Genomic DNA, 12,386 nt, shown 5'->3' on the forward strand with positions numbered 1-12,386 from the left:
ATTTCTTGACTGCTGTTGCCACGGACATTGATTGTGGAGCCAAGTAAAATGAAATTCTTGACAACTTCAATCTTTTCTCTATCATAATGTTGCCTATTAGTCCATTGGTGAGGATTTTTGTTTTCTTGATATTGAGACATAACTCAAACTGAAGGCTTTAGGATTTGATCTTCTGCAGCAAATGCTTCAAGTCTTCACTTTATGCAAGCAAAGTCATGTCATCTGCATGATGCAAGTTGTTCCTCCAATCCTGATGTCACATTCTTCTTCAAATAGTTCATATTCTCATATTATTTCCTCAGACTAAAGATTAAATAGGCATGGAGAAAGGATTCAACCCTGACTCACACTTTTCCTGATTTTAAAGCATAGAGTGTACTCTTGTTCTGTTGGGACAAATGCTTCTAGGACTCTACATAAGTTTTGTGTGAGCACAAATATGTGCTCAAGGATTATAATTTCTCTGGATATTTTGGTTTGAGGATTATGAAGTGCTAAATCCAGTTTGAACTTCTGGATTAACTAGTTTGATTTCCTATAACAAGCCCCATCGTGGACTGGCTTGAATCTAATTTTGTAGTATGAGCTCTATTTCCTCAGCATGCCATTTGAGGCTGCCTCATGGAAAAAGCATTAAAGACAAGAATAAAGAAAAAGGTTTTTAAAGAAAATAGTTTTCTGAGTCAATTCTATAATGACCCCACAAGTGGCAGCAGAATGGTTGTTCAATGGCTGGATTTTCCATCGTCACTCACTGGGTGTCTCTTCTGAGACATCTGGATGAACTCAAACTTCCCGCCTTCGAGTTAACATCCAAGGTTCTGCACCGCCAAGTACTGTGGGAAAAGCATATTGCTGTTTGCCACCATCAAGTCACAGCACACAAGCCTCTATAACTGTTAAGCCCTGCGTCTTCAGGATGGAGGGAAAGAATTCTACCACTGAGCCCAGAAAAAGGTATTGTTGTTATTGTTGTTGTTATTGTTATGTGCCGTCGAGTCGCTTGTGACTCATAGCAACCCTATGTACCAACAGCTCTGAACCCTGCTCTGTTCTGAGCCAACCTTATCGTCTCTGTCCCACTTAACCCCATTACCCCAGTCACTGAGTCAATCAATGTCATCCAGGGGTCTCCTCTCTTGCACTGTCCATTCACCCTTACAAGCATAATATCCCTCTCCAAGGACTGGTCCCTCCTTGCAACATGCGCACAGTATGTCACACAAAGCCTCAGAATCCTTGCCTCCAAAGAGCAGCCTGGTTTCACACTCTCTATGATGAACCTGTTTGTCCTCCTAGCAGTCCATGGTATATTCAATACTCTTCTCCAGCACCACAGCTCAAAGGATCAATTCTCCTTCTATCATCCTTAGTCAACTAGCCTGAAGACTGCTGTCCTTCTGTATAAAGGGAGTATACAGAACGCACCACTCCCACCAGGCTGTCAGGGCCTTTCAGTTGACATTGGCAGGAGAGGCTGTTTGCAGACCCAAGTAAGATATACATCCCCAATAAAAAAAGTATTTTCCTCTTGTCCTCTGCCTTCTTGTCCTCTACTGCTCACAGCTTCAGAGGCAAGGAGAACAAACAGTCCACATCTTAGTGGTGTTTCTAGGTACGAGGTGTGTAGCAAGGTGTTGCTACCAGCATGTGGAGTGGGATAATTCTTCATTAGTCAGGGCAACCCCACACAGTGCTGAATGTTTAGCATCTCTGCCCCTTGTTTGCTAATTGTCAGCTGTAATCTCAGTCACTGTGGCAACCAAAATGCTACCCGTCCACATTGCCTGCCCCTCCACTTTGGGTTGCCCTGTGGACAGCCAGGTGTGCAAAGGAATCTAGAGATTCCCAGGATCCTCCACTCATTCATGCAAAACAGCAGCTAACATCATGAGACTTCATGTTAGCTGAGGGCACGCTGGAGTTCTGCCAACAACGTCACAGGTGGGGGTTGCTCTAGGTGACCTAGTCAGCCCTACTGAGTTTGCTAATGGTTAGAGGATAGTAACAGGCTCACATATTACAGAAGGGAGAAAACATTCTCTCAAAGCAAGATGAGCACTAGAACAGAAGAAAGATCCTGATATCGTCCTCACACACCCTTCCTGCCTCCTCCCCTCACTGCCCAGTCAGGACTTGAAATCTGAGCCTGGTCCCTCTAGTGACCATTTCACACACACACACACAGACACACACACACACACACACACACCCGAGTGAATGAACACTGCCCCCAGCAGTCTCTGCCTTGCCTTGCTGGTTTCCTGGACTCCATTTCCCTGTGCTGTCATAGCAACTGAGAAACAACCTCTGCTCACAATGAGAAGGATGGTTCTGTGGCCCAATGCACAGATGCACACGGCTCAGTAGCACAGCAATCAGGACAGAGAGACAACGAGGGCTCAGGAGAGGGTGAGGTGGTCCAGGGAGTAAACAACTCAGGGCTTGAGGAGTCTGGGTATGTGGTTTATTTTTCCTCCTGACAAAGACACACACTGTCTAAACTGTGTGGCTGGTTGTTATTAAGAAGCAGCTGTAAGAGGGAAAAATGTATTTCATAAAAGGCCCAGTGTTTGTGGTCTTCTCGAGCTGGCTGCTGAGCTTAGGAAACCTTGAGGTGTGACGAGTTTTCAGCCTTCAAAACCAAGATGAACTGCCCTTGAGAAGGGGTGGTCAGAGGCGAACATGTTCACGCTCTCACTCCTCAGCCGAGGACATGGGAAGTCGGTCCAGAACAAACAGAAGCTAGAAGTCTATTTTGAACCAGAGGTGAGTCTTTCTGCTGAAGTAAAGTACATTTTGGGCATGGGGGAAGAGCGTTCCATTTTTTCATTTGGGGGTAAACAGTATGTGTCTTGGTAGGTGTTGGTGAGGGTGACTAGTATACCTTTTCTTCTCTTTCATGAAAGACAAGAAAATAGCACATTTTGCCGGACACCTCAGTTCTGCCACTGGGACCTCTTCCTTCTTGTGCATCTACTTCCAGCCCTGTCAGCTTTAGACTGGAGGAGATTCCAGATCGTCTGGAATTCAGGTGGTTTGTTTCAAGACCAGAATTTCCACTTGGGTTCTAGGCAAGCTGATGGCTGTTGGGTTTCCGAAATGTGGTCGAAACGCTGTATATGTTAATGTCATTTCAATGGCTCCCTTAAACTCTCTGGAATTCAATCCACAAGACATAGTTTACACAGGCCAAGAAAAATCCCATTTTCAAAGATTTTAAAGAGGTGGCAAAATTACCCTGTTGTACTGGAATTTTGTTTAATTGAATCCTGCCAGGAATAAGAGATCTATTGGGGCACTTTGAGAATTTTTGTGCCACACAGAGATTTCCATTGTCATAGTGGTTGTCATGCTCTTTGACCTTTGTTGTATTAAAAGACATATAAAGTTTCAAAGGGCCTTGGTGGCCAATGGCATTTTACTTACTTACAAGATATGTAACTACTTTACAGGCTCCTAAATAGCCAAATTAGGTAATGTTACATAGCATCTGGAATGTATAGAAATTCTCTTTATGTACAGCTGACGTGCTGGCGAGTTTGGAATAGAGGGGTTTTTTCCTATTTAAACTGCCAGCCAGTCCGGGTCTAATTTCAAAGTTATCTGCTGCCCTTGATAATTCTGACTACTTACTTGCATACCAAGAAACGTTAACTGGCCTGTAACCTACACTCCACCCTATTTAATGGCTCGCCTTAAAGTCACACGAGGTAAAATAGAACCAAGAAGTGGGTTCTGATTTTGAGACATGGTGAGCAAACTCAATTGCTAAAAAATGTGATTCTGTTTCTTGACTCTGCATGGACAATTAAGAGAAAATTGGTACCTGAGTAAATGGCAAACACCCTACATGAGCAGTATTTTCTATTAAACCAAACCAGCTGCTACCAAGTCAGCTCTGCCTTCTGGTAACCCCGGGAGTACTAGAATTGGCTTTGTAAGGTTTCAAAGCTGTGATCATCTGGAAGCAGATTCACCAGGCCTTTCTCCTGTGGTCCTCTGGGTGGGTTTAAACCAGCCACCTTCTGGTGAATGCCTGCACTACACATAAGGACACCACCTGTTATAAAAGGACCTCTAAGAGGATTGGTCAATACTGGTTTCTGTTCCCCACAGGATTATTTGAACTGGAAGTCCCCAGAAGATTATGTCCTAGTTCGCAGACCACAAGATGAGAGTGACGACCCCCAGGACTCCTGGAGCCTCTTTCTTCCAAAAACTTTCAGCACTCGAAAGGGCGCCCTCATCCTCTACTCAGAAGGGTTAGCCATATCAGCATGGACACCAGAAGAGAGAAGAAAAGGCATCTACCATTCCAAAGGCCACAGGAAGAGTCTAGATCTCAAACTGCATACGCTGCAAGACCTTCAAGAAGCCATCTTGGCATATGGGAGGAAAGAGGTAGGCAGAATGATGTCTTGGGTTTGAGGAAGGTCTGTATGCCTAGAAATCCAACTGGACACAACTTCTCTGACCCTAGAGAAGCTATGAAACTCTCAGGCTTTCATTTCTTCATCTCTTAAATGGGCTTTGTCTACCACAAATAATTATTATGAGGCTTAAATGAAATAATGGGTATGAAGGGGCTCTGAAAAGGATAAATGGCTATATTACTGTCATTCTGTATCCTTTCAGTTATGGTGCACCAAGTCCTTTGCAACATTCAGACAGGTCCAGACCAACAGACATTTCATCAGAATCCTTGAAATTCTGTCTCGTAGCCACAAGGCTCTCCATCACACCTCTGATGTTCTTGGCTTTGTGGACACGAAAGGGAGAACATTTTAAATATTTACCTTGCGCCCTTCAGTGTCTGCAGGATAAGTTAATGGCCTTTTCCATTCTGAATTTCATATTAAGGAAAAACTTCTATGTTCATTTTTCTGATTCATACTTTCTAATGTCCTGTGAGATGAGCACATGGCCCCTGCTTTATAAAACTGCAGGCATCAGCCTTTCAGTGGAGCCAGGAGAGAAGCTGGGGAGATGTGTCACTTTATGAAGTTCAAGGTTATAGATAGGTTATATTTCAGTTTGAAAGTTTCTGCTGGCTTCTCATTTCCCATGAGATAAAGACATTAGATTCCCTTAAAACTTATCTGTTTGAAAGACCTGGTGGCCAAGTGGCAAGAAACTGAAATCCTGAAGGCATGTGGTTTGAATCCACCAGCTATTTTTATTACAAAAAACTTTGAGTGAAAGTTTACAAATAATATTTGATATTTCATTCAATTACTCATATACATTTTGTTTTATAACGTTAATTACAATTGGTCAATATGATTAATAACTATGTCTGATCAACTCTTAATTATATATTGTCTTTCCCTTCATTCAATTTGTCTCGTTACTAATTTTCTACTTCCCTCTCTCTGGTTTCCCATTCCTGACAGCCATCCAAGAATGACCCTCTCTATGTGTGAACGTTTTCTTAGATTTATATAATAGTGGTTTTATACCATAATTGTCATTGTATGACTAATTTAAGGCACTCAGCATAATTTGCTCCAGATTCTTTGATGTTATGCAGTGTTACCATTCTTAAATGTTGAGTAACACCCCATTGTGTGAATGTGCCATCATTTCCTTACTCATTCTTCCACTGATGGGCATTTAGGTTGTTTCTATCTCTCTGTCTTTGTAAATAATATGCACTGGACACAAGTGTACCTAAATCTGTTTCTATAATAACTCTTATTTCTTTGGAATATATACCAAGGTGTGGAATTGCTAGATCAGATAACAGTGTTAGGTTCTTACAATCAGATTTTTCCCATGCTAGTTTTCTTCTCCATTTTCAGTCACATCTGCCACTTGTTCACATCACTACTTCTATCATGCCCCTCAAGAAGCCATTCCCTGGGGAGCTCTGGTGGCCTAGTGGCAAAAAGCTGCACTGCAATTCCAGAGGTATGTGGTTCAAATCCACCAGATGCTCTGCTGAAAGAGGGGCAATCTCCTCCTGTACCTGTCAGATCCAATTTGATGGTACACACACACAAAATAATAATAATAATAATTTTTAAAATCACCATTCTCCAAGCTGTGTGGTTTTTTTCAACTACTGTTGCTCTTGCTTCCCTGAATAGTGACCACTTGTTTATCCTTTTTTAATTTTTTATCAATATTTTAATGAAAGTTTATAGAAAAATTGGATTTCCATTCATTCATTGTTGCTCATTTTCCTCTCTACCCCTTTCCCCCACCCTACAGTCCAATATGCAGTGCACCTCTTATTCTGGACTGTTGTCATGCAAATAACACCTAATCAGCCTGCTTATCTTTGAAGGCACCTCCTTTCTAAAGCCACTACCTCTTTCCTAAGCAGAGATACCCTATTTTTCACTTCCATGGACATTCCCAAGCTCTTATGTATTGTGATTTATCTTTCTGCCCATTGTTAGCTTGGTAGAATAGCACCTCCTTGAGGGTAGTGAAGCATGCGAAATCTAGAGTTCTTTGTATCTCTTCACTGCCCACCAACACTTCCTGGGAGGGGGTGAGTAGAGGTGACTGTAAATAAGTGAACAGACATACACACAGTGGTAATTTACCAAAACAAGTGAGAAGGGTTTATTAAGGCAATGCAAAGGAGGCATGGTTGGTGTAAGATAAAGATAGGCCATGTGAAGGAGTTAAAGTGAAAAGGAAAATGAGGGGGGAGGGGAGAAACACACCTGGAACAGGGGTGGACCTAAACCTTTTGGCAGGCAGCCAGCAGAGAAAGGGGGCAGCTTCAGGTGGGCACTGCTTTTTACTGGCGCCCAGTCTCCAGAGACTGATCCCAGCCTAGTCCCACCTAGGGACCTGTGGGATTATTGGCGTTTGGAAGGAGAGGATCCCTTGCATTTCTAAGAAGGGGACTTCTTCACCTTGCTGCATCTGTTCTTGACTTCTCGTCCTATAAACTCTGAGAAGCTTTCCTGTTGGCCCGCTCCTGTGTTAGTAGGAGAGAAAGAGGCAGACAGACAGGGGACAATAAGGTAGCAATTCTATCCATTAACAGATTGTTTATCTAAATAATATCCAGAAAATATTTAGTACTTATGAATGTTTGTGGAATGAAAAAAAAAATCAATTCTGTATAATACTTAAATTATCTCCCAGTAAGTTTCTTTGTTTGACAATTTCTCAACTTCTCAAATATATAGCTGTTAAAAAAGGAAAGATTCTTCTGCTCCCCCTCCCATCTTTCAAAATACAATGAAAAAAATAAATAAATAAATAAAAATTTCGGGGAGGGGAAACTAAACAAAAAAACATGAGGCTTGAGGCTTGATGGCCTGGGCCAAATATCTAACTGACCTTTGTCTTAAGATTATCAATTAATAGGTGAAAAGAAACTGCTAAATGCTTACTACCACTTTGTAGCTATTGTTCTATTTAACTCTCACAAAGACCCTGAGAGATAAAGATACTGTTTTCTATCCTTTCTAGACAAGGGAACTAAAGCTCGAGGGAGCCAAGTGGCTGCCAAAGACCCAGAGTTACTAAATTCCAGAGTCAGGATTCAAATCCAGCACTTTCTACTTCCCCAGGCCTACATGCTAGGTACTATCTCCAATTGTCCCTGGATCCAGAAAGGGCTCCAGCAGTCATTGTGACAGGGCGTGGCTTGTTTTCTCTCAGATCCACTCCTCACCCTGCTCTGCTCTACATGGCCATCCACTTCTGAAATAGCAGGGCCTCTGAAAACCCTACGGGTCGCTATGAGTCGCTCTACTGCATGCTTAATTAATCTTGTAAACATCTGTGTCCACTGCCTTCCGATTGAATTTGCAAATAGGGGATATTGGAAGGAGATTGGAAAGAAAAGGGAGGGCAAGTCATACTTTTCCTCCTCTCCCTTCTTGAGAAGCTTCTGTATTTCCTTTGAGGCCCAGAGCTTGATGGGCTTGCAATGGTCCCAGGTTCCTCTAGGTGATCCAACTCGCTCCCCTCTCTCTCTTTTTCTTTCTCTCTCTCTCTCCTCAAAACGGTGCTGCCTTAAGTACTGACTTGGCTTAATATGGCTTAAATACCTCTGGAAACAGGGAGGGTGTTATGTTGTTATGTTATGTTATGTTATGTTATGTTATGTTATGTTATGTTATGTTATGTTATGTTATGTTATGTTATAAAGCAGATTATGTTATAGTTCTTAAAACAGGGGGTGTATTGTATTATATTATAAAGCAATTTGGACAGTTTCATTTTTGTCAGACTTGGACTCACTCTACAACCAGGTAGATAATTGTACCACAACTCAAAATCAGGCAGTGTAGATAATATTTATTTTTTTTTAGATAATCTTAAGAATCACATTTTTTTTAAAAAAAAATTCATTACTCCTCCTCTCTCATTGCCATTGAGTCAGAGCCAATTCATAGTTGATCTTCAGTGGGTTTTCAAAGGCTATAAATTGTTTCTCTTTCTCTCAAGAAGCAGCTGGTGGATTTGAGCTGCCCACCTTTAAATTTGCAGTGCAATTCCCTATCCACTAGGCAATCACAGCTCTATCATGTATTAGTAGGACAAAATACTCCCAAATGTTAATTCTAGGTGGTAAGATCATAAATTCCTAGTTTTATTTATACTTTTAAATATTTCTTTTTAGGGTGCAAGTTTTTAAAAATAGAATGAAAATCGATAGATTAGAAGGAAGTAGCACAAGAGGGAGGCTGACCCCAGAGCATCAGGCTAGAGGACCAGGAAGATAAGAGGAATGATGAGCAATGCTGTCAGCTGAGCTCACCAATGACAGCATTGCCAGTTCCTTGGGGTCAGTATTTCTTCACCCAAATACTTTAGAATTCAAGAATTAGGGACCACAGACTCAAAATAGAAAAGCCAAAACAGGGAACACAGAAAAGGATGGAGGGTGTCAACTGAAAAAAGTGGAACTGCTCAAAGGTCTGACCAGCTGATGCGTGAGTCAGAAGAGCCTGTGAGAACTGAGGCTGTCTCTAGAAGGGGCAATTAAACGTTCCAAACACCTCACATCCCCAGTTCTATATACAGACCTAATGACATGCATGTGGCAATCTGTCTGGGTTTTATAGCTCAACCTACACCTACTCTTTAACTTTCTTGATAACGCAACTTCCTAATAAGCAAAGATAAATGCCAATGCAAGAGATAAGATGTCAGCATTCTCAGACTTCTACATTTATACAGCTATGCTGCTTTCTTTTAAGAAAAAAATATTGTTCAAACATTTCCAGTGCTAAAAAAAAATCATTCCTGAACACCTTTAATTCATTCAGTGTCTTATTATTTAGGAATCAAGTAGCTTTAAAACCTAAATATAACCAGAATTTTTGGTAGTAGCTAAATGATAATCACTATTACCACAGTGATGATACTAAAGAGAAGCAGAATCCTAAAAATGCATTCTACATCATCCAAAACAATCAATCATTTCCACCTTATTTTAGTAGTTCTTATTCTTATATTTTTAGAATTTTGTATTTTCAGTGACTAACATATACAAGAATGGGGCATTGGTTAAATGATATATTAAGAATAATTTATTCAAAAATTCAATTGATAGAATACCTCATTTCGCTCTTGAGGCATAATTAGGATTTAAATTACTACAGCTGATTTCAACTAAAGCTGTACTGCTTCTATCCCCTCTTACAAACGTGGCTACACTGAAGAATATTGTCAACCTTGTTCCACTGAATATATGTTTCATCCATTCTTGGTGAGCAAGTCACATACAGCAATATTCAGACATTTAATTCTTTAGCTGGTGATCTCAGCCAATTTCCAAGCCATGAAAGTACCTTCCAGTTACTATTTATCAAGTAAAATTGTACAAGACAGGTCTTGAAAAGAAAATACATTGTTTCCATCCTAAGCATATTACAATATATGCTCCTCATACAGAAACCTTGTCTCACATACTTTAGGCATGTAGTCAGAAGGGTCCAATCAAGCTGAGAAAAGCAGAGAGTTAATTAAAGAGAGAAAGCCCCTCCATGAGCTGAATTACACCTTGACTGTAACAATGGCCTTAAACCTAGCAGAGATGTGAGGATGGTGCAAGGTTCCAATCAGTTGTTCACAATGTAGCTATGAATCATAGTCGACTTGGTGACATCTAACAATGACATACAAAATAGAAAAATATCTAAAGGTAGGCACGATGGAGTCCACGCCAACTCACACAGCGACCTAAGAATAACAGACTGAAACGTGGCCCTATCCATCACCATCTTCACAGCCTCCATTCTGCTCAAGCCTGTTGTGTGGTTACTGTGCCAATCCAGTAACTCGGAACTATAACAAATGATCCTTTCAGCTAAAGATCAGGAAGACAGTCTTGAAGTTCCATATTTCATAGGGGGGAAAAACTGGGTCTTGAAGTTATTACCTACTCTTACACATCTAAATTCTAGAACTGGGATAGTCTACGTAATGTCAAAGCCCCATTCTTAATCCCTTGGGGACCCGAGTTTTAAGACTGCTACTGCTTCTAAAAAGTTCCTCTCTTTACTGCTTTACCAGCACTAAAATCCTTTTCAATTGTCGGCAAGCAAATCAGACTCTTACTAAAATCTTGGTTAGGGTGACATTCTACTTTTAATCATATCTATAATCCAGCAGACTCCTGTATTTCTAAGCTATTAAAACTAACAGAGAACACTTAGAATAATTGTTACTATTTATATATATATTTAAAAAACAACAACAACACTGCTGTCCAAGGATTCAGACTCAGAGATTCTGTAGGATAGAGTAGAACAGGGTTCTGAGACTGTACATCTTTATGGAAACAAGAGAATCACATCTTTCTCACAGAACTTCCTCTTAAGCTAGTCACTACTCTAAGTACTTCATGTTTAGTAATTCGTTTAGTCCTCACACAACATTATAAGCTTCTTACTCTCATCATTTCCATTTGGCAGGTGAAGAAACTGAGGCACAGGAAAAGCAAATAATTCCCCCAAGTTTACACAGAAAGGGATGGAGACAGAATTCAAACCCAGGCTACCGCTGAGCTCTTAGAGAAACTGGAGTGCAATTGTTTCAATGGGGTTCTCCTCCCCTCCACCCCCTGCGCTTTTGCTTTTATGGCATTTGGCAGGTCAAATCTCTGATGCTTATTTAGCCAGGAATCAAGTCCTATTACAACACTGTATGGAGAAATTCATAATCCAATTCCTCGATTCTACCTTTTATGGCCTGGAATCCAGGAACAAATATGGGACTGCTAAAGATACATGGAGGGAAGATATCCTTTGCCTGTGGAGAAAGGGTCTGGCTGAGGCGGTAGTTATTACTCGAGGCTGATTGAAGTCACGATGGGGTTGAAGGAAGCTTGCCAGGCACCACTGCAAGTGGCTTCACATTTCTCTCCTCCCACCTCTGTCCACTCCTCAACCTCTACTCCACTTGAACTCACCTGGCAGCTCCAAGGCTAGTTCCAGTCACAGCTGCACAGATGCACCAACAATGGGTCTGTCACCTTTCATTGGTCTTTGTTGGGGTCCACTGACTCCAGCCAACCAAGAAAGGGTAAGGACTGCAGCTGTGCACCTCCTTAAAAGCTGTCCCAGCTGGAGCAGGCACCCCGGGGCACAGGTGGTTGTCATTTAAACATGTATCCATTCATCAGTACTTATTAAGTAGGGGGTGCCTAGAACAGTGCCTGGTGCATAGCAGCCACTCCTCAAATAGTCATTAGGAGTCGCCTGTGACGCCACAGCACCTAACAACAACAACATTAGTTGCCAAGACTGGAGGTCACAACGTCTACCTGCCAAACCAAGCCTCTCTAACTCATAGCAGACCTAAAGGTCTAAAGTAGAGCTGCCCACAGGGCTTCCAAGGCTGTAAATCTTTACAGAAGCAGACTGCCACATTTTTCTGCTGTAGATCAGCTGGTGCATTCAAACCACTAACCTTCTGGTGCTTAATTCAGTAGCCTAAAGAGTCTTGAACATACCATGGACTGCCAAGAAAACAAATAGGTCTGTCTTAGGGAGGGCGGACCAAGGTTCTCCTTAGAGGCTAGGATTTTGAAGCTCCTCACATACTTTGAGCATGTGGCCAGGAGGGACCAGTCCTTGGAGAAGGACATCATGCTTGGAAGGGTAGAGGGACGGCGCAAGAGAGGAAGACCCCAGATGAGGTGAATCGATACCATAATTGTGGCAATGGAGGTTAGTGTGTTGGAATCAGTGAGATTGGCTCAGGACAGAATAGGCTTCAGTGCTGCTGTACATAGAGCTGCTATGGGTCGCAGGCGACTCAACGGCACATAACAACAATAATTGTTTACTCATAGCATCACCAGTGCTCCTTCCCCCAGTCACAAGTGTTACTTAGTCAATGTGACAGTTTTGTGTCCCAGTGACACCTAATATCATCAGTTTGGGAGAAGCTAGATAGAT

At 41.7% G+C, this 12,386-nt stretch overlaps 1 protein-coding gene across 1 annotated transcript in view; it reads left to right on the plus strand.

Moving 5' to 3' along the window:
• Positions 1-2,685: 2,685 nt before the first annotated feature.
• Positions 2,686-12,386, plus strand: part of LOC102862159 (uncharacterized protein KIAA2012 homolog) — a 177,448-nt gene continuing 167,747 nt past the window's right edge. Inside the window, 2 exon segments of the mRNA XM_006889149.1 lie at positions 2,686-2,769; positions 4,120-4,404. Of these exon segments, the coding sequence (XP_006889211.1) occupies positions 2,686-2,769; positions 4,120-4,404 (369 nt within the window).

The sequence above is a fragment of the Elephantulus edwardii genome, unplaced genomic scaffold (assembly GCF_000299155.1).
Source record: "Elephantulus edwardii isolate Elephantulus edwardi_28Jun2011 unplaced genomic scaffold, EleEdw1.0 scaffold00075, whole genome shotgun sequence".
NCBI lineage: Eukaryota > Metazoa > Chordata > Mammalia > Macroscelidea > Macroscelididae > Elephantulus > Elephantulus edwardii.